The 23,114-nt window shown below is 39.8% G+C and overlaps 1 protein-coding gene across 5 annotated transcripts in view; it reads left to right on the top strand.

The window, feature by feature from the left end:
* Window positions 1-20,936, top strand: part of foxp1b (forkhead box P1b) — a 136,618-nt gene extending 115,682 nt beyond the window's left edge. For 3 of the 5 annotated variants that reach the window (XM_069677728.1, XM_069677729.1, XM_069677731.1), the window contains 10 exons: window positions 2,255-2,362; window positions 6,629-6,716; window positions 7,634-7,717; window positions 11,554-11,758; window positions 11,946-12,022; window positions 12,680-12,781; window positions 13,320-13,441; window positions 14,289-14,358; window positions 14,553-14,719; window positions 17,295-20,935. In XM_069677728.1, coding sequence (XP_069533829.1) covers window positions 2,255-2,362; window positions 6,629-6,716; window positions 7,634-7,717; window positions 11,554-11,758; window positions 11,946-12,022; window positions 12,680-12,781; window positions 13,320-13,441; window positions 14,289-14,358; window positions 14,553-14,719; window positions 17,295-17,439 — 1,168 coding nt within the window. In that variant the 3' untranslated portion in view covers window positions 17,440-20,935. Of the gene's footprint in view, window positions 1-2,254; window positions 2,363-6,628; window positions 6,717-7,633; window positions 7,718-11,553; window positions 11,759-11,945; window positions 12,023-12,679; window positions 12,782-13,319; window positions 13,442-13,748; window positions 13,919-14,288; window positions 14,359-14,538; window positions 14,720-17,294 lie in introns of all 5 variants that reach the window. The other 2 variants (XR_011309324.1, XM_069677732.1) reach the window with 2 other exon arrangements.
* The last annotated feature ends 2,178 nt before the right edge of the window (window positions 20,937-23,114 follow it).

Here is a 23,114-nt window from a genome sequence, read left to right as displayed (position 1 = left end):
TTAGGGGGGGGGGGGGGGGTCACAAAATGCTTGGCCCACTTTATTTCCCAACAACAATTAGTAACCACAGCTCAGGGACTGTAACACAGCATTCGTTTAAGGAGATACATTATCAGATAAAGCACAGCATTCCCACCTCTATTGCTTTTAATTTTTCTCAGACCCAAAAAAATTTCCTAAAAATAAATTTGTGCACGCCATGCAGTGTTGTGACTGGCCTTACACATTCTGCCTTGCCACTGCCTTGCAAGTGTTCTTTGGCCAAACTGACTAAGCATGGAGGATATCAATTTTTCCACTTTGGCTTATATGTTGAGTCCATCAGCACAATGCCATAGATCATGACTCCTCATCAAAAGAAGGAGAAAGCAACTGGCTCGCAGCTGTCTAAGTCATCTCTGTTTGCGTTTCCCCCTGTCTGTCAACACATAAAAACAGTCTAACACCTGGAAGGTTGGCACACTTTCTGTTCCCGCCTATTGACACTTTAATGCTCCTTCTCCTCTAAAGGAAGCTGATGACACGGTTTCCCTTATCGTTGTTACAAGATCATTAGAGTCTTCTTCCCCCGGGCTGCTTGACAATAATAACATCCTGACAGACCTTTCATGGGTGCAAGTCAAATTTAACGCAACACAGGGAACAACAAAGTGGTTTCCTTTTCCCCCTCCAACATGCTCTCAAATGGGAGAAAACCCTGTGAATCCTACACTCTTCTTCTATTACGCTAATGTAGCTCATTTGGTGTAAACTCTGTCATTTACTACTGTTTAGCCAGCCACCCTTTTAAAACCAGCCCTCAGACCCTCACAGCGCTTCGTGCTCACTGATTCCCAGTGCACTTCACATTTCAATATACTATTAATACAGAAATTAACATGACTGCTTGCAAAGAATTAAAAAGGGTCTCTTTAAATTGAAAACCAGCATTACCTACACCAGTCCACACATTTCTTTGTTAAAAACTCATTATAATACGTCTTCTGCCATCTATTGATCACCTGTATCAAAACAGAGGTCTTAATGTGAGTGCATATATCATTACTGAAAAATAAAGACTTTTGAAAGAGGCAGAAAAAAGAATCCTAGCCACATTCATGAATGCTTGACTGCTCCCTAATTGCAATGCAATTATCACATGTAATGGACAATGTGGACTCTTGAGCAAGCCATTTCAACACAAGAAAACCTTTAAAATATTCTGCTCGAGGTACAGCTTTACTAACATTGATAGAAATTAATCTAAATATCATATCATATATTATATGCTTAAAGATGTCCCCTGAAAATAGTAGTAGGATTTTTTATATATGTATATGAATGAATTTTACGTCGTTGGACTTATTTCCAACAATAGAGTTTTGGTGTAATGAATGAATGAATGAATCTATCTGGCCCATTGTCTTAGAGAGCAGGGCTCAAACTGGAGGAGAGGCATCAGTGTTGCGCTCACAAGCTACCAGAAGCACAGGTGGTAGAGATATAGGCCAGTCCCCCAGGCTCTTGTTGCTGTAAGTTGTGTTTCTTGTATAGTGCCTGTGTCCATATGGCTGCCTGTCTTACTCTCTTAGCTGACAATGCCTCCACACAGGCCTCTTTCACTTAACACCGATCGTGGTTAGCTGTGGTTCTACACCTTACCATATGGAAGATGTTGTAAAGTTTATTTTCAGGGATGTTGCCGCTACGCAGACTGTTCTCAGATTGTGCAAAGCTATTTACCCCATAGATGTGTGTATGTCAGCCCCTGGTGACATGGATCGGCCAGTATATAGATTTATACTAGGCGGGGATGTTTACACCTTATGCACAGTGTGAAAGTGCCCGACGCCCCTAGGGGTTTCATGTTGCCGTACACCTTTCTCCAGGTAGGCTCTTGGACATGATGCAGCAGGTAGCACAGAAAAAGCAGTGACAGAGGGAGCCCCCTTGCAGTTATGATCAAAGTAAATTGCAACAGTGCTCAGTCATACAAAATAACTACATATTGATTTGGTTGTGCTTTCACAACATGAGTCTGCTCTTTTAAGAGAAGAGCAAGCAGAGATCACACAGTAACACTGATTCCACACAGAACAAGGCTCACATATTAAATTGAAGTCACTGTTTTCATGTGGAAACAACATACACACAGGAAAGCCCTAATCAGCATTAACTTAACCAGCTTCTGTGATATCTGGTTAATATTTGGTTTGTGTTCCAGAAAAATCTTAAACTAAATAACCATGTCTCCTTCTGTTCATTTCCCTTTCAGATCCACACTAGAAGAGCTTTCTCCCCACAGTCACCCTCTCTATGGTCATGGTGTGTGCAAGTGGCCTGGATGTGAGGCTGTATTTGACGATTTCCAGTCATTCCTCAAGTAAGTATAAGTTATAGTTGCAAGTATGTTTCTATCACAGTTTGTTTGTCCTCTTGTAGGGTCGATTACACGTTTTGTGACCCCCTGTGACTCAGAGGCACTATAGGTTCAGCTGGTTGTTTTCCCTGAGTGTGGATGCCTGGGTTTGCACTCTCTTGACAAGGGAACTGTGGAGGGGTCTCCTTCTGAGAACGGCATGGACCTCTAATTCCTGTGATAAGTGCAGTTCCCATGGTGACAGGGGCCATTTTTCCCAAACAAACAACGGTAGGATGTTTATCTGTGGCAGCCTTCGCTTAGGGCGCTCTGCATGTTTGCCCTTGTCACTGGACAGGGGGATTGGTGTGTGTCCTGCCTTTTTCTTAGTGGTTTATTTGTCTTTTTCTCTCTTTTTAATGCTTTACTTCCTTGTTCTTTGGTCTTTTGGTTCTTTGTTGTCTAATTTCTAGAAGGTGTAAACCTCAGCACGCTGTGAAAATGAACTCTATATACTGTACTTTTAGAGCTCCAGTGCAGTCAGCATCCCCTGCAGTGTAGCATCTTTCCAGTGTCAAGTATATACCGGGTCTGACCCTGTCCAGCCTGACACAGACAGTTGTTTTGCACTATGTTCCTCCATCTGACTCAGGCTCCCTGGTTCAGAATCAGCCATGTGTACGCACTCACCGCTCTAAGTAATCCAACACATAACAGCGCCATGGTTACAGAGAGGCTGAAAACACTGCATTGTTGCACCAGATCAATGACTCACTGTCACCCAGGATTAGTCGCACTTTAAACAAGATATGACACAATTCCATTATCCTAAAACAAGCACTCAGGGAACACAGTTTCATCACATATGCAGAACAGATAGGTGCTGCATACCAACGCCTCGGAGGCAGCTAAAAGTCTTGCCTGTTTTTATCAAGATTTTTATTTTTTTTTAATACTTTAATCACCTTTGAGTGCACCTTAGAAAGGTGTGCACTGGATTTCATAGTAGTTACATAGAGTTTTGTGCAAAAAGAAAAAAAAAGAAATGTATTTTTGTATTCAAAAAACATCCTCTTTATTAAACATTGACACACATATTACACACACAAACACTTTCAAACATAGACACATAATACAGCTTTGGGAGTTCCCCTTTTAATCCATCACTATTTATTGTGTTCTGACATTGCCTCACCCTTTGTTTATAGAAAAGAGGGGAGTTAAATTCAGTGTGCCCGGTACAGCTCTGCCTTCAAAAGTCTCTAAGTGCACTCTGCTATGTTTTTACAAGTGTTTTTATCATGGCAACATCTTGTTTACTTTAGTTGCCTGCTCAAACTGCTTGGAACATGTTAAGAAAACATTAGGGGAGAGTCTGCACAAAGCTGCCTTTGTTTAACAGCAGGCAAGACTGCAAGCAGCTCACCAAGGTGTTAACTCTCAAACCCTTAAGCACTTCCACATGAAACCCAGCAACTGATCCTTTGGGCCTTCAAAAAAAAAATCAAATGAAGAATACACCAGGCATTATAATGCTGTTACAAAATTCTCCAAGGGTTGTGAGAAATGCTGAACTTTTTAGTTAAGAAAAGTTTGTGTGTGTGTGTGTGTGTGTGTGTGTGTAAGTGCATGTAGGTGTGTGTGTGTGTGTGTGTGTGTGTGTGTGTGTGTCTGTGTTCATATGAAGTCAGCAGAACACAGTGTACTGTGTACCAGCAGAGAGAAAGGTGAGGAGGACTCTAACGTCAACCAGATTTCAGCTCCACATGCCAACAGTAACAACTGACACAGGACTGAAATGTTGTTTTAAACTGTGTGTGTATTTATTTTATCTTTTAAAGAAAACATTACATACCTACACACACACTATCTTGATAAATACAAGCACCAAATGCCTCTTCCTGTTTTTGGGTTCAGCACACAGACGGGTAGGGTTGGGTTCACATTGGATCCTGGTGTTTTTATGAGGTTTAAGACCCATCTCTTCAGTGTCCAGTCTGAGGTCAGAAGCAGTGAAACAATGTAGTGCCCTCTAGTGCTGTGCTGACTGTCAGCCTTAACAACTTAAATGCATCTCTCCCACTTCAGAACAACATAGCAGTAATTGCATTGTATGTTATTCAGTCTTGGACCACTGCATATCTCATTAAAAAACACAGATAAGCCACCATAAAACATTTACAAATGAAATCCTTAATATATCCTTAAGAAAAGTGTAAATATAAAATTGTCAATTTTAATATTTGCTACTTTTGAAATGATTAGTAATTATGAATGTTCATCAGATATTTGTAATGCATTTGAAATGTGAATATTACTGAAAACAATTGTGATTTGATTTAAATTCAACCAAACAGAGCAGACAATAGACCTTATCAGTGACATTTGGGACTATTCTATATAACTGGAAATTGTGAGAGAAAAAAATACCAGGCAAAGTAGGTAAGATGTAAAAAGCAGACCGATGCAAGAATGTCTATTTAACTTGTTTTATTGTGGCAATTTGCATTAGGGACTGTCATCCTGCCAGAGAGCTTTTAAAAGTGGCTTCATTTGAAGTCCAGAAAGTGACACATGCCAACGCTCATAGTCTCTCTCGATGTCAATTCCCCGTATCCCCTGCTCCCGTGTCCAGACACTTCTCTCAAGGCTGCATTAGGGCCATTTGAATATTTCATTTCCTATTAATTATGCACTGTGACTCTCCATGTCATTAGAAGAAATAAAGTGGAATGTAACAAAGGATGAAAAGAAGCAGGGCACATGTCTCCTATGAACATAGAAATTCCAAAGCTGCTCACGTAGGCCACCCTTTATTGAAAATTCAGTCTTTGCCAGTTAAATTGAAGTTGAAATGTCTATACCTATTATTTCGTTCTTTGAAATTTAGTAAGATGTCCTGCAATGTTTACCAGTTTCATTTCCCGACATACTTAATTAAATGGCCATTTATTTGAGTCAAACAAATGGAAAGAGAGCTCTGAATTAATTTCAGCAAAGTGGGTAATTGTTCATGCTTTCTTAAAATATGCCTGCCTGTTTGATTTCTTTTAAGCTACAATAATTAACTACAGTATCACATTCATTTTGAAGAATACAAACAAATCAAAAATCAACAGGAGGACCTTAAGGGGAGAAGAGACCACATTTAGAGGTTTAAATTATTCAACACAAGGTTGAAAATAGAGCAGAAACCTCTACATTTGGAGCAGTTTAATTTACATTTTCCTTGACTTCACGTGTCTGCTTTCTGATAATGGGGTGTTTAATGCACAAATGTGTTGTCTGTACATGAAACATGGCATCAGATTTAATGGGCTATCTTAACACCAGTGCCACCACTGTGCCTTTACAGGTGGCTCTGTAAAAGTGGCTGTTTTTTTTGATTTTGCAGTAAATGAGACAAAAAGTGCATTTTTAAAGGCATCCGCGTTACACACCTCTCTCCAATCTGCTCACTGTGTGCACAAAGATATGCCTTGCGACAGTGACCTACATGGTCACCGAAGATGTGATATAATTTATGATATTTATAATATATTGGATCCATTAGCGAGCATAATGAAGTAGTGAAATGAAAGGGTATTTATGAAATCAGTTCAAACATCCTGCTCGGATTATGATTAAATGATTAATGAAATGCCCCTGCATAAGCATTTTCAAACAGTAATTCATGTGGCTGCTGATAAAATTCCTCCAATCATATTTCCTTCACTGGTGAACCTTATCTCTACCATTTTATATAAATCACAGAAAAAAAGCCTGTCTGATACCCAGTGAGCTACTTATTTAGATTAGTTGTAAACGTACAGGAAAAGAGAAAATCTTTCCTGAATAAAATAATCATGCATAATTATATCCATAATTTAAGTTTGTGACAGATCCCATCTCTTTGTCCAGTTGTCCTCGGCATTTGCTCTGACTGAATTTGCTTCATTCTCTTAAATTTAATGACAATTAACTGAAAAAAACGCAAAATAATATGGATTATCAAACAAGGCAAAAAAAAGCTGGAATTAGTAGAAACAGCCTTAGTGCCCTGTCACTTAATTTAGCCAAGGTCTCGAAACTGAAAGTCTTCAGTCATTCCTCTTATCTGTGAGCTGACGTTTGAGCAGACCTGACTGTCATGAAATATTGAGTGTCATCCTTGTTAGAATATTAAAATATTGTAAAATATCAGTTTACGTGATTAAACCAGACATCAGGTATTTTCTTGCTGTATCTCCAAAGCTGCAGAAGCTTAACTGACATCAACTTTATGTGTGTACTCTGTTTTTTGTTTTCCAGGCATCTTAACAATGAGCACGCCCTAGACGACAGGAGCACGGCCCAGTGTCGGGTGCAAATGCAGGTCGTACAACAGCTGGAGCTGCAGGTATTGTCTCTGAGTTTGTTTCGGCCCAAATATTTATGTGTCTTCCTCTCCTGACATCTCCTCAGTGTCTGCCGAACCCCTCCCTGTCCGTCTGTTATCAGCCATGGGGTCACTCATGAAGAGGAAAGGAGCAGAATGAAATAATTGTTTTGTACATTTGCTAGTATCAGTCATTATATCGTGTGTTATGTATGCTTGACAGCAAAGAGAATATGTATGAAGGTTCAGGGGTTAGATAGAGAAGATAATAACATTTAAAAATGTTCTGGGTTTACTAATTTATGCCATTAGACAGAAGTTTTATTAATTAACTGCTGTTGCAGTTGCAAATTAAATACAGCAAAGATCAAATGTAATGTGTTGCAGAGTTTAGCATTCTCATATGGTTTGTATATTAGCCAAAAAATCCCCCCTAAATGACTGACTGTGAGTTTAAAAAAGTTGTGATTTAAACGATGTGAAACTTTAACAATGTGTATTCAGTTGCTTAAACATAACACCATACCGATGTCCTGTTATTTCCGCTCTGGTGGTGCATTATCAAGAGGGATGGAGCAAAGGTTTATCAGACTGCAAGCAGCCTATCACCGTGATTTAAGCTGGCAGCTAAGACAGCGCTGACTTTTTGACAGGTAGAATGGGCCTGGGCTTTCTATTGACAATGAGACACAGTACCTTTTGACCTTGAAATAGAGACAGTAGTTTGATAGTTTGAAGTGCAGAGTTGTTGACAGCTTCTGAAAGCATCTTTAAAACAAATAATTACATAGTCTCAATAGAAAAAAAAACCCTGTTCATTGTAAAGGATGCTTTCACCGCAGCAAGATTAATAGATTTAATGTAAGTAGAAAAACAGATTTTTTTTTTTTTTTACTTTTGTCATTAATGAAAAGGTAATCTATCTTTCCTCATTACAGCTAGCCAAAGACAAAGAGCGTCTGCAAGCTATGATGACGCACCTTCATGTCAAGTCCACAGAGCCTAAAGCCACTCCACAGCCGGTGAGCATCAACCCTGTCATTCGTTTCTCTCTTGTCCCTCCCCCATCCTTTTGTCTGTCTAATTGGCACATATGTATTCATTAATCCCTTCCTCCATCTTCTTATTTATCTGCTAAATAAAAACAGCTGTTCTGTTGAGGGAGGCAGTAAATATTGTTGGATCTGCTGACATCAGAGACATCGAAAGATACATACAATTGAATACATGTTTTTGACTTTAATAATCAAATAAAAAATAAATTAAGTAAAGTGTGTTAGTACAACATACAATAATTAACAGCATTATATGAAAATTGTGATATGGACAGTAGCTGCTGAAAATAGGAAATTATTTAGTATATAGTATTTTGTTTACTGACGTTGAAAGAAACAATTTGAGGTCAACTAGCTCATGTCAAGGCTTGTTGTTACAAAAAATTGGTGAGTTGGATTTTGGTTTTGATTTTCTATTAGGAATGTGCTTCAGCTATCTTCAAAACGTATTCATAAAATAAGAGCCAAAAAGAAATGAATGAAGGGACAAGATATAATTCACTTAAGTTAGCCAGTTATATTTATACAAAATAAAACAACTTGCTGCAACACTTTTATTCATAAACATCTTAATGGCAGTATATGAGTATTTGTGTTGTTCGTTTAAGTTTGGTGTCAAAGTCGACACTATAATGAAGAGTGAACCGGTCATTTTGTTTAAATTAAAATATTACAACAAAGCAAAAGAAACAAAAATGCTTTACCAGTGCTTAACCAAAATTAGCTGTAGGTTAACTAAGGAAATACATGTAACAGCAGATCAATTTATTATCTTCTTTACACATTCCAGACTTCATCCTTATCATTCCTAATGTATGCCATGCTGTGAAACCTACTGCTTTATCCCTATCCTTTAGTGAATAGTCCTTAACATATGGCATCTAAGTGTCTGCCCTTCTTTGTCATGTTTAAGAAGGGGTCTCACAACCAGTTTTCAGTCAGTATGCCGGTTCATTCAGCGAGTCAAAAGTGAACAGATCATTTTACTGCAGGGCGTGAATCCAGAATCAAGCACACAGACGCACAATATACATGCAGCAGTCTAGTCTTTCAGCACACTTTACAGCTTAGATTATTTATTTTATGTCAGCGAGGTGGCTATTGCAGGCAGAAGCTGCATGTGCGCCCAACATGGCACAGCCAGTTGATGTACAGCGCCTGGAGATATCAAATGACAATAGGCTGTGTGTTAAAGCTGTGCCTGTGTCACACACACTGATTGTGTAGATTGGAGTACAAAACAAGGGCTATGTCACAGGGACATTTGTATATGAAAAGTGGTGGAGGTGGTTGATAACATCTTCAGTACAATTTCTGTCCTCTCTCCCCGGGGCCTGTGAATGGCTGTATCAGACCTCAGCATTAACACTAGCATTTTAATTCTAATAAATACACTCCCTACTCTTGTGCTACTTTGTCTGCTTTGAGCCGCTATGAAATGCTATGATAAATATGTCTAGCTGTAGCTGGTCGCACGGTGGACTTTAACAGGTCAGGGCCCATGGCCCAACTGAAGCTTTGGTTAAATTGCAGGATCAGAGGAAGCCTACAAAAAAAAACATTTAGCAAATGTAGAATGAAAGTATTCATTTGTAAGATGTAAAGTATTAAGTTATAAGTAGTAAGCTGACTCCCGACACAGCCACTCTGAAGAAACAATTGTGTTCATTCAGTAATTGCGAGTTAAGCTTTTCTGCTGTTCTGTGCTGTTGCATATAATAAAGGCATGTATAAGTAGCCAACTGTCATAACAGAGCAGCTTAGACGAATTTGCTGGTTTACATTTAGTTATAATTAAAGACAAACAAACTGATACTGTGCATGCAAAATGTCAAATGAATTGGATTCATTTTATTCTTCTGAGGTGGATGGGGGCGGGAGAAGATCAAAACAAATGTGGCACATTACAAATGCCTGTTTCTGTGCGTGTATGCCTGTGTATGTGCGTTTGTATTTGCCTCTGAGTGTGTGGGTGGGTGTCGGCACTCAGTGTCACTAAGCATTCTTGTCAGAAATCTGACCTTTTACGCCATACATAATTAAGGAGGGACTTTTTGTTTATTTTCTTTAGCAGCTTGCCGAGTCAAAGCCAGTATAATTAGATCACCAATTACCATTTAATTAATTTCAGTCTGAAGTCTCATTTTGTCTAGCCGCTGGAGTGAGCCCAAATGGTGAGGCAAACAAAGGCAAGGCTATTACCAGCCTGTCTGGCCTATTGTTGGAGCCTCTCTGTGTTTATTGCCAGGGAATATGGATGAAACATGAAACAAAGCCTGCTAATCCACAGGAAAAGAAGTCAACACCGCAGCACCATTCTATTGATAGCATTGTGTCAGAAACATGCAAACCCGAGTGTGATTTATTTTGCTCATGATTTAGAATAACACATCTTCTCCTACTGATGGTGAGGATGTAGTCATTTGTACACCCCAGCAGTAATCCAAATTATTTGTGCAGACCCTGCCAAAAAGCCACAGTTCAGCCTCCAAAACATAAATACATATTGTGAGGACTAAGAAAACATAAATGTAACTCATTTTGGTGTAGCACTTTGCAACGTAATCATTCAATAAGTTCTATTTTTGTAATAAAAATTGCGAATAATAACTAATAACTTTTCTTTAAAAAAATGTTATGACAGTGGCATGTCGTCACTGATTTCTGTAGATGCGATAACATTTGTAGTGTACCTGTTGTTGTTTACCATCTCCTTCATGCCATTATCATCAGAAATCAAGAATCCGACCCATCATAATAAACAAATCATGTCAAGGATGAGATTTGTCCCACCAACACTGTTGCCCTTTTTTTAGCTCTCCATTTCTCTCTGTGTATTTTTTTTCTTTCATTTTCTAATAGGCTGAAGTCATGTTTAATTTGGAAACTGGCCTCCTTCGGCAAATTAGCAATTAGAACAATTTTGTTACAATATGTATCTGTGTCAATAGTTTTCCTGCCAATTACTAGCTCTAGCAGGGGGCCAGGCTAAAATTTTCCACTTGACTGCTGCTCCAGTATGGAGGCTTGGCACTTGGCTCCAAGCCGCCACAGCTGCTGAGAGCCATCCTATACCTTTTGGAGCATTTGCCATAATTAGTTTACCTTGTAGCCATTATTACTTAAATCCATCCTTCTCCTTAGCCTACCCAACCTTTCCACATATGCTGGCTTAGTGGCAAGGCAGATTGTTCTCTACATAAGGTTGTGCATGAAAATAAAGTGAGGCAATCTTTACCACGGCCATTGTGGTTCTGATGACGGGTCAGTCAGATAGAGTAGTTAATCATCAGGTCACCTCCATAAGCAGCTCATCATTCCTTACCATACAATTTCAGTTTGTAATTAGCACAGATTGGCTTCTTACTTATTAGCAGGGTTGCTCAGCAGTAGGGGAGAATCACACTATCATTTTTCAGAGCTGATCAGACCGTCCGTCTTCCCTCCGCTACTCAACCCTCAATAGTTACCATGCCGCAGACCCACAGCGTGTGAATGGGATGGGGGTGTGTTGTCCAAACAGGACAAGAGGGACAAAAGATCTAACAAAGGCGGAGAAAAAGAAAGATGGTTTCAGGCCTGACACGCCAGCAAGTGAGGGGGGGGGAGCAAAGTGTGAGGTGGAGGAGCAGCACTCCAGGATTTCTTTCCAAACATTTAGTAAACGTTCATTGATCATTTCAGCACCCACCTGCAATTAGAGAGGACATATGCATAACCAATGAGGCGTCTGGGGTAATTAGATGACTAACTGTGCTCCTGTCTTTCTGTCTGTACGTGTGTTTGTTTGGTCTTCTTCTCAGCTCAACCTTGTCTCCAACGTCACATTGTCCAAATCGGCCCCCGAGGCCTCTCCCCCTCTAAGCTTACCCCAGACCCCCACTACACCGACAGCGCCCCTAACACCCTTGTCCCAGACCCATTCCGTCATCACAGCCAACAGCATCCACAGCGTAGGTCCCATGCGACGGCGCTACTCAGAAAAGTACAACATGCCCATCTCTCCAGGTACAGCAGGATGAAAACACACACTCACATGTACAAATAAATACACTTATCTCCATAACTGGCAAACAAACCACACAGCATATGTATGAACACACAGCCATATCATATTGCTATAAATTTTCTTGTGAGCCACTAGTGTTGACACATTTATTCCATGTTAACAGTTGTCTTAATTCCCTTTTTACAGATCTCAGTCAGAACAAAGAGTTTTACATGAATGCAGATGTAAGACCACCATTCACATATGCCTCACTAATAAGACAGGTAAGGAATTTGCCCGTGCTTTTTCATGTGTGTATATTTTAGAAATACCACCCTGCCTTGTCAGAGCTAGAAAAACAGCTGTTAAGAAGGTCATAAAATGCATTTGTTTAACTTCTTTCTCTTTTTCTTCTTTGTACAGTTTTAAATAAATTAGACAGTGTGGGAGAGTAATGATCTTTAAATGAGTGAAAGAATGCGTGGAGGATTCAAAAGACAGCCACATATGACAATTGCATTCGATTAAGCCCTTAAGTGTCTGTGATGTTACTAAATTCATTTCACACAACACTAGGGATGAACCTGTTTAAAGATGGCCAGTCAATTACAGCCTGGCTGCAGTAATCTGGGATCTCAGGAATTAATCTGAGCCTTCCATAATTGCTGCCCTGTAATCTGCCTGAGAAATGTTTTTGCTTGCCCTTCATTTTTACTCACAAAAGAAAATATATTCATATCCGCCGTTTTGAATGAAAAGTACAGAAGACTTCTATAAACAGAATCAGGAGAACAATTTAAATTTTTTCTTTTGTGTTGTCTGTCTGTGTTTTTTTTCACAAAAGAACACACACAAACCTACATGCCTCTTGTGAATTATTGATCACTTTTTGAAGAAGACAAAATTGTAAATGTTTTTTTCTGTCACTGTTCGTCATCCAGGCAATCCTCGAATCTCCAGAAAAGCAGCTAACACTAAACGAAATCTACAACTGGTTCACACGAATGTTTGCATATTTTAGACGCAATGCAGCAACGTGGAAGGTAATTTTTCTGTTCTTCCTGACATCTTTAAACCAGAGAGAGACATTGTGTTGATGTTAGGTAGAATGAAATAATATCCAGGCATTATACCTCTATAAATGAACCTCTGTCTAAACTCATAATACTCAACTTCCACAAACACCCTTTAAACAAACATAGGAGCCACACTGAAATCACAAAGGAGAGGAATGTGTGTATTCTTGTATTTCTCGCATTGTAATAAGAAGTGCCAGTTCTACATAAATACAACATTATATTGTCTGTGTGGTCAGACAAGGCAACAATGTTAATGATTTGTAAATAGGATGTCCTGTACTCTCTCTCTGCAAACAAAAATATTCCTGTGTTGTTAAAGTCATTTAAAACTAACAATCTTTTACCGCCAATAACCGTCTGGATTATTTATATTTTTCCCTCAGGTTTCATCCAGTGCCTGTCAGAATATTTCTCCTTTGAAAATAACTTTGTCCTTTGCAGATATGTTTACCGTTCTGATAGCAACTTGTGTTTCTCTCTTTTTTTTTTACATCAACTGCAGAATGCAGTCCGGCATAATCTTAGTCTTCACAAGTGTTTTGTGCGAGTAGAAAACGTAAAAGGGGCTGTGTGGACAGTCGACGAAATTGAGTTCCAAAAGAGACGCCCTCAAAAGATCAGTGGGTAGGTTCAGCCCTTTGAGCCCTGATTAGCCTGTCTCACCGTACACGTTTGGATAGCGGCTGCTGCTACGCATTCTCATTGTCTCTGTGCTATAATGTCTAAATTCCCTGCTTGCTTTGGCGTGCCTCCCGTTCATGATTTCAGGAGCCTTTTGGTGATCCCTCATAACCCCCAATGGCTTATTTTCATTTTGATCCTCACCCTCTTCCCTCCTCCCTGTGTCTGTCTATGTCCGTCCTCTGTCTGTCCTGTTGATCACTGCATCTGCATCTGGCTGCCCCTCCCCCCTGCTGGTTTGCTTTCCCAGGGTGCCATTCGCACCAACCTTTCCCTGCATAAGTGCTTTGTGAGAATAGAGGATGAGTTTGGGTCCTTTTGGACTGTTGATGATGAGGAGTTTAAGCGTGGCCGCCACATACAGCGAGGTCGCCCTCGGAAATACACCAATGATGAGAACTCTGTCAAGCTGATTGTACAGTAAGCATTTCCGCCTGCCCTGCAAACTCCACAGGAAACGCCAACCCTAACCACCACCCACCACCCCCACCCCCCAACCTCGTTCTCATCATGCTTTTGTGTTTTGTTTGCCATCCATCATGCTTTCACAAGATCTGCTTCTATCAACTGATTCTGTCTTTCCATGAAATGCAAAGTGTTGAAGATAGTTGTGTGGTAGCATCAAGTGATTCAACATCTTTGAACTTCAGCCTTAATATCCACTAGTAAATGTATTTAGTTCCTATTCAAAGTGCATTGATTTCCTTTTATGAAATACAATACTGTAGCTGAGAAATGCATGTTAGGTGAGACATGAGTCTGTGGTTGTAATTAGATTTTTTGTTTGCAGGAGTCCAGCCTTAGTAAAGAACATTCAGACCAGCCTGGGATATGGTCCAACCCTCTCTGCCGCCTTTCAGGTAAAAACTAAACCTGACTTCATCCTAACAAGATCTTAGAAAGATAGTAATAAAAAGAAACTCCCCTCATTTCTCTGCCACAGAGTCTTTGTTTTTAAGGGGTTGTATTGGTATGAAAGGAGTGATGGGCAACTGAGAAAGTGCTGACAACTCTCTTCCGTTTCACATTTAATGCTTCAGGCTTTGCTTTTCAGGCTTCAATGGCAGAAAACAACATACCTCTATACACTACTGCTTCCATTGGAAGTCCCACCCTCAACTCTCTGGCCAACGCAATCCGTGAGGAGATGAATGGAGCAATGGACCATGGAAACAGCAACGGCAGTGACAGTAGCCCAGGGCGCTCGCCCCTGCCAGCTATGTGAGTGGCATTCATGCTTTATATCTTCACCACAGTCTGTGTAAGAAATCAGAAGAGTAGGCAAGAGTTTCAGCTGCTTACTCCGCTGCACTTAAAGTTAGACAGAAAATAATTTCAATACCTGTCCAAAATGGTCTAAAATTACCTAATGCATGGCATTAGATGAAACAGAAACAATGCCAAAGAGGACAATAAATCAAGTAGAGAGGGAATATATTTGAGTTGTGTGTGGGGTCATGGCCAGAGCTGTGGCTGGCCTCCCTGCAGAAAAGGAAACTCCACCTTTTTGAATAAAGAAAAGACCGGAGCCACTCTGTTATTCTAACAGCAAGTTTATGAACTTTCCTGCATGTGTCCTGCTGTCTGTCTGAGTCCCGCCATAATCAACATTCCAATTTGTTCAAATATCTACTAAATGTCAGAACACAGAGTGACAGACCTGTCGGCTCTCGCACTGTGTAACATGAGCTGCAACACCTTCTAAACTGCAGAAGAAGAAAAAAAAACATTTAAAAAAAGCACAATTAGTCTAGAGGACATCAGCCAAAATTCTCATGTCGGAAAATTTTGGTCGACCTGTAGACCACAGCTCCCTGTTCACTTGTTGTATAGGAGTGTCTGCTAAGTTATTTGAAGCCTAGAACAATACAGCACACACTGCATCGTTTCCAGATGTGGGGGCAGACCACCAATGTGCAGCTCAGTTAGACTTTGGGATGGCCTTCTGAAATGTCTGAGCTGGGGGGAAATTCTGCCTGAAAACAAAAAATGTGCAGTAATGAGCTCCTGGCCAAATGAAGGAAAGTGCCATCACTAATCACTGTGAACATAGCTCTGAGCATGGCTGTGGAACAGGAAAGGCAGAGACAGGATGGGTGTGTTGGCCTAAAGGCTGCCTGCTTCTCCCTCTACCCCTCTGCTTTCTATCTTTAGGCTTACAGAACTCACAATCTCTTTCTCAGTAGTTATGTGTATATGCTTTATTCTTGCACAAAATTAGTTATACTTATTATCTATATATTTTAAAGAACTTTATTCTCCTACAAAACATACTGTTTCGCATGCCAATGGATTAAGCATTACATGTTATATACCATAGCACCATCCCTGAATGCCTCCTGCTCAAGGAATAAGCAATAAACTAACATGCAAAAACTAACCGTTCATTTACCATGGTACTTTTGCTCCAGTTCATCACCACTGCTAACTGTGTAACGACATGTGTTTTCCATGTGCAAGTGTAGTGCTGGTAGACACAACGCAGCTTTTTAACACTGTGAAGAAATTTGAGCCCTCCTACAAATGAGAATCAGGTATCCAGAGACGGCTAATTATAAGCAAAGTGTAAAATCAGCATGCAGTTCAATAGCATAATAATAACAATTTCATGTCTGCCCTGCAGCCACAGAGTCAGACCTGAGGCAACAGCACTTGTGGAGTTACTTTGATGTGAAAATGATAGAAAAGCTGACTTTACTTTTTCCCTTTTTGGTAATTTACACAAAAATATGTCAGCTCATTTGCATATAAGTGTCTCCATCACAATAGTTGCAACTCACACAAGACATCCGGGTGTGAATGAATCAAATGCAGGCTTCGGTGATGAAGGATGTGCCTGTGTCCCTTGTTCTTGTTGTAAATGAGCCTGGTACCTCATCCTGACACCACTCTACCTTCTCTTCAGCAGCCTGGCACCGTGGGTTCGAGCGGCAGCTTCCCTGCAGCTGCTCATAACGTTTTTTTTTTTTCTCCTCCTCTCTGCCACAGCCAGGCCTCCTCTTCCCCCGTGCTTTATTCCTGCTCTGTTTCTGTAATGAGAAATTTGGCAGATCTCATCTCTTTAGTGGCTCTTTTGCCCAGGCTGTGAGCTGGGGGAGCTCATGTTTTTGCCTTGTTTACAAGTGACAGTGTTATTATTCTCTTAAGGGCTCTGTTTCTTATCACAGTGTTGTGCCGAGTACACCGCTGCTGCTCTCCTTGCGCGCCTTTTCTGCCAGAGCTTTTCTTCCCTTATTGACACTTGGTTGAAAATATGCATTAATTCTAGAGTTTAAAGCCTGTACAGCGGTGTCTGGTTGCTGTGTTTGCTTGAAGTTGATTAATGATAGAAGCCGGCTCAGGGTCGTCCTCTGGAGACCCGCCTCGCAGGTTGTGCATGTTAACGAGAAGGAAGGGGAACACACAGCGCGCCGCTGATCATTCGCCACCAGGAGGCTGACAACAGCAGCCCACTCACTCCCGACAGTCCATTCTCTTCTCTGCTCGTCTCACATTGTTAATCTCCCTCATTTATCAGTTCTAAGTGAATACCCTGTTGTCGGTTGCCATGAAATAAAAAGCCTGCAGCTTTGCCGGGATTGGAAAACCTCAAAAGAAAGCTTTAATTATCATCAACTCCAGTGAGGCCCAACATTTGTTTTTGTTCCCCTGTTTCCTTCTTTATAAACAGAATCAGCACAGGTCTATATGGTATATATATATTTATATATTTTATGCCTGAGTCTGTAAAAGGTATTTAAAAAAGGAAGTAAGTTAAAAACTTGAGCTAGATTTTCACTTTCTTCTCCTCCCCCAGGCATCACTTCAGCGTTAAGGAGGAGCCACTGGACCCAGAGGACCACGAAGGGCCCCTCTCCCTGGTAACGACTGCCAATCACAGTCCAGATTTCGATCACCACAGAGATTATGATGACGACCAGGGCCAAGAAGACATGGTGTAAAACCAGTGCCGCCCCCTCCCCCAGCTTCAAAGACAGAGGAAGTCTGGGTCATCTGGGAGACAGAAACGCTTTGCGGATAACAAACACTGACTTGCAGTCTCAGCCACTGTTGACAGCTCTAAAATGTCTCCAAGTTAACTTTTTAGTGCCATTACATTACATAGCTAGATCACATACAAAAACACAAAAATATGGCCCATAAGAGTTTTTTTATGCTGATTACTTTCTACTTTTGATTAAAGTAAAGCTTAAAAACTGAAGACTTCATTTCTACTTATGTGTTGGACAGACTTGTTTGGTACGGGGGCGACATGTTTCGTGGTCAGAGACCCTCAATGTGCAGCCAGGGCAGACTGCACTCAGCGGACTGCGAGAGGGGTGTTGTCTCTACCCAAAACCCCATCTCTCTCCACTTTCTCTCCTAACCTCTCTCAGACACACGCATCTGACCACAAGCTCAAGAGAGGGAGAGAATGACTGACGTTTAATTTACACCCTGTGCATGTTTATGTGTATGTGTGTGAGAGAAAGAGCGAGTGTGGAGTTCTGTTAATTGCCACTGCCTTCAACACTTCTCATTGTTTTGATTCCATATACGGTGAGATGGATGTTGTTTTTATTTGGGTGTATTGTTATTTTTTTGTTGGGAGGGAGAGGTTGTAAAACATCAACAAAATGTGTCTTTTACATTCATGGCTGTTAATTGTTGTATTTTTTTCTGTGAACTGATCAGACCTCATGCCTATGCTGTGGAGATTCTGTGTGGTCAGCACTTGATGATGAATGTTTATGATTTCCTTTTATGTCGTTCTTTTAAACACATACATGAAGCAGAATGTCTGATACCAAGTAGTATTTTTCTGTCATTTATTCCCCAATCTTAAACAAAAAGTCACCAGTCTGATGTTGTGCCACCCCTCAACCCCAGCTTCTTCTTCCTCCCCCTTTCCCCCCTGCTCATGAAGTCCATTGGCAATGCACTACTCATAATGAAGGCTCTCTCCACGCATCAATGAAGTTTAATTTAAGATGCGAATGAATGACAGAGAAATCATGCAGGTTATGATTTATCCTTATGAAATTATACTCCTCACAGCAGAGCATGTTGAGCGGCAACACAATTTCTGATCACTTACAAGCTCTGGGTTTTTTAAAGGAAAATGAAAATGTCAGGTGTCTACTGGTGAGATAATAATTTAGACCAACTAATTGTGATTCCTGAACACAACTGCCATTGTTAATCAGACGTGTCTGCTTTTCCACACTGTAATTTCATTCAGTGCTTGAAGATAAACGTGCATTCCCTGTAGTTTTATGTATCACGCGCATGACTAGTTTTTAGAGAGTGTTAATAATTGCACACTGGACAAAAAGATCTAAACATTGCACATTCCAGCAGTTGACAGCCATTTTAAAGGGCCCAAACACATAGCACATGCCATGTAGGGAGTGTGGGTACCTCAATGTTTCATGTCACCCAAAAAGCCAATAGTTGTAGTCCACAACATTGAACCAAGAGGAATCCACATAGATATGTGATCAGCAACAAAAATTCCAGCTTTGGTAGAGAGTTTGATTCTAAAGAGAGCATGAATTTCAAGACTGCAATCAACCACTTTTATTTTTTTAATTTATTTTTAGTGTTATTATTATTTCATGTTTTATTTGGCTTTTTTTTTTAATTATTGATGTGTTTTAATATCTTGTTCTGTGACTACCAAAGATAAACTACTAAGTAAATGTTGTGGGTTCCATGCAATAGCAGATAAGGCCAAATATCTCTCCTGCATTCTCTCCCATTGCATGATCTCAGCAACTGGGATTGAGCTGGTGGCAGATCGAATAGAGGAAAAAATGCTCCTCAACCTGGTGTTTTATTCATTCTAAAACCAAAGGGGGTGTCTTGAACGGGACAGCTGCAGTAATATTTGCAGTGACCAAAACTGAATAGGCGCTGACAGTCTGACATCATGATGACCAAATTAGGGAAAATGTTTGGTTTAGGCCAGCGAGTGGAAAAAGGAGCTATTTGGTCAGGAGCAGATTCGTGTGCACCATTAAGGGTATGTAGATAAAGGAAAAATATACTGGTAAATAGAAAAAGCTTTTCAGAGAACAATGTGAAATGGATTCTATACTTCAACTGGACCACACATTATTTCAATGTGTCTCTTCTTTTATTCCTTATTCATTTGTATCCTTTTTGAAATTATTGTATCCCACTCTTTAGGGGTTTTAGCATCTTTGTTAGGATCGAGACTTTATGATTGTGTTTAGTTTCTGTCAACGTATTACTTTTTATATTAAAAAACACTCCTGTCAACTAATAAGCTGGGTACAAGGTACTTTATGGCAGATATTGTTTTTATTATCATAAGATTTGTTTAAGTTCACAGCTCACTGACAAAAAATAAAGGCAATCAGTGCTTTCCAGAAGATGTATTTCATATCCAGGCAGCTGTGGGCTGGGTCAGTTAAAGCAAGGCGAAGATCGTGAGAACAGGGCTGATGCTCATCCATAACCCCCCACCCCCCAATATGGCTGGTTTTGGTATTCAGAATGAAGAAAGGAGCACTGGTGGGATTAGAACATTCTCAGCATGTGTAGCTTAAAATTACTAAAGATAACAGCATGAGAAAACCGGTTGTACGCATACCTCAGTTCAAACCTATAGGGAATGATTCAATTAAATGAGGAAAAAAAAGAAACATTTCACTCAGTTGCACTTAGTTATATGTCTTGCATGTGTATTCTGATACTGTAGAGAGACAATTAAAAAATAGAAAATGAAATTAGAGCTTGTTTATCTTCAAGGTTTCATCCTTTTTTTTACCAAACCAATCCAAACCTCAGGCCTGATGTTCATTGAAATATCACCCAGCTGTGTGTGGCACCATACATCCTGTCAAAGTCTGTTCTCTGATATAAGGATGGGTCCTTTTTAGGACACTCCAATATTAGGTTGTACATACATGTCACTTTAGTCTTCGTCTTTTCCTGTCCTTTCCTCTCTCTCTTTCTTTTTATAAGATGCATTTGTGGTCTGATGTTTGCTTTATCACGACTGCTATGTATGGAATAGCTTTGAGAAAAAGTGCTGTATGTATTGGTATAGCAAACTGTGCTGCAAACAAATTTTACTTAGTAATACTTGCTTAAAAAAAAAAGAAAAAAAAAATTATCATCATCATTGCAGTCATCAGGGTAAGCTGGGCTGGGGGGAGGGGGATCATCCCTGATTTTGGATTTGAACTGTAAAATAGAAAACAGACTTTTCTCTGTAATCATTGACCTAAGCATTTTGTACAGATTTGTCCCCTCTTTGTGTTAAGCTGTTTTTTGATACTTCCTTTTCATGGTCCAACTTCTGCCTTCTGTGGCTGTATGTAAAAGATTACTGCTCTGAGAAAAGGGCACACAGGTATATTTCCTCAAGATGGAGATATCTTGCATGGCTAGTCCCAGGGTCAAAGAGATATTGGGCTGGGAGGGTAGGGGGGAGGGGGGTGGATAAGGTATAAGTGGTCAGTAATAATATGAGGGTGTATCAATCTAATGATATTTTATATGAAATTAATAGGAAAAATAAAAAAAAGTGCCAAGATGTAAAGAATATTACTAATTGCTGTTTTTTTGGGTTTGGAATATTTAATTTTATCCATGCATCCAAAATGTGTCCTTGTCATCCATGTCATGTAGTTTAATTTTGTTTGGTATCAAGATGTTCATATTTTTATCCCGTGGGGGGTCATTGTAAATGAGTCGAATCAAGCACAGCAGGTTAAATGTTAGAGGCTGCTGGACAGAAATTGGCAGCTGTGTGGTATCTGTTCCCTCAACATCAGCAGTGGCACCTGAGCTTATAGACGCCTTTGTTTGATCCATCACCATCCATCTTGGGAGTCAGACCAGGAGCTGTCAGGGTTCTGTCATCCTGCAGCCGCTTTTTTTTCTCTACTTCTCGTCTTTTTTTGGTTGGTTTGTTTTTTTTCTTGAAGATGTACTCTCTGGTTTCGACTTCCTGTTTCCAGAAATATAATTGCTCATCACTTCCATCAGTCTGTAACCTCCTCATCATTCCATTTGTCTGATGCAGACCACTCTGTTGTAGTCAGTGGCAATGACTGACGTGAGCATTCTTAACATGCAATAAAATGCTGGTTGTTCAGATCTTTCTTCCAAGTCTTTCATTGTATGTTTTGTACAGTGTGGCAGCAAAGAGATGCACATTTAAACACAATTTAACAAAGTCATCTGTTGACTAAGGATTTAGAAGGCAGACGTTATTACTAGACTTATATCGCTTTATAAGGTAAGGTTTGTGTTTATCCAAAATCTACTGAAAAGTCATTCTATTCATCAGAAGTTAAGAGAACCAATACTGACTGATACAAAATCATATGATCAGTTATATCACGTTAACACTATAAGAGTGTCCTCCCTGTGTTGTTTTCCTCATTATTTGTGCTGGCAGATGAGTTTCATAAAGACCTCTTATCTCAACCTCAACATTAAATTATATCCTAATTAAAAAGAGACAGTTAAACTGTCTTTTTCCTTACAGCAATTAAGGTAACTGCATTTGATAAGCTATAAATTTTAACACCATTAAAGTTCCAGAAATAATAGTGCTATGGAGTGGTGGTGACAGGAGCTAACACTGACGATTTTTACGACAGTGTTGCAGGTCATGATGGCCACTAAACAGGAGAAAGAGTTCAAGTCTAAGCACTTTTAATCTTGTGAAACAAGCAATTACAAATAGTTGCATTGATTTGTTAAAAAGCTTTAGGTGGCATAAATCGTTTCTTGCTAAGCTTATTGCTGGAAAACATAAATGTCAAGTATATTATTAATTAAGGCCTTTGAAAGACAAGATTTAATGGACACGATATAAAATCACAAGCAATCCTTGGGCAAGCAGTATTTCACTGGATGGTCAGGATCCATGTGTATCTATGTTGTTTTTATGGCACTGATCACAAACTGGTTTAGAAAACATTAAGTTTGGAAAGTAATGGAAAGTGTATGGGTGCAGGAGAATTTAGCCAAATAAATCTTAGCATAGTAACTTACAGAATTAACATATGATATTATTACAGACCATAAAGGTGGATGTAAAATGATGGGGACAGTGAGACTGTGTGGGTATACTGGTAGTGTGATCAACTAATACTAGACAGCTATACATAAATCTGAATTTCCTTGCAGAACGTGGAAAACACAAATTCTGATATCTTGGTGTATTTTCTTATCAATCATTGTCGTATTTAAAATTAACTGTAAATTTGAATTTTGGCTAATTTATTAAAGGGTTTCAACCCTTTCAACTAACTTTGATGACATAGCAACACAGACAGTTTGGGATATTTTTCCCGGGTTTTGATGTCCAGCTCAGAGATTTTTCCTCAAGATCAGGTTGGCGATACCACAAATTACCCCAGGATATAAAATCCTCTCCACCACTGCGTGCATAGATTTAATCTGCAACACGTAGCCTTTTTTGCAATTTTTCTTTTAGCATTTTAAGGGATTTGGCTCAGTTGCAAGGAAAATACCTAACACCAAGTCAATATAATCATAATTTTGACTAAAATCCTCTAATTGATTGAACTGAGTTTCCCTCAGTGGCTGAAACAGTCTACAACAAGCACATGACCAGCACCGATTTGTA

This window comes from Semicossyphus pulcher, unplaced genomic scaffold (assembly GCF_022749685.1).
Source record: "Semicossyphus pulcher isolate SPU_LCO1_2020_fin unplaced genomic scaffold, fSemPul1.0.p SCAF_3, whole genome shotgun sequence".
Taxonomy (NCBI): domain Eukaryota; kingdom Metazoa; phylum Chordata; class Actinopteri; order Labriformes; family Labridae; genus Semicossyphus; species Semicossyphus pulcher.
The sequence above is the reverse complement of the archived record's forward strand: the minus strand, read 5'-3'. Positions and strand labels throughout refer to the sequence as shown.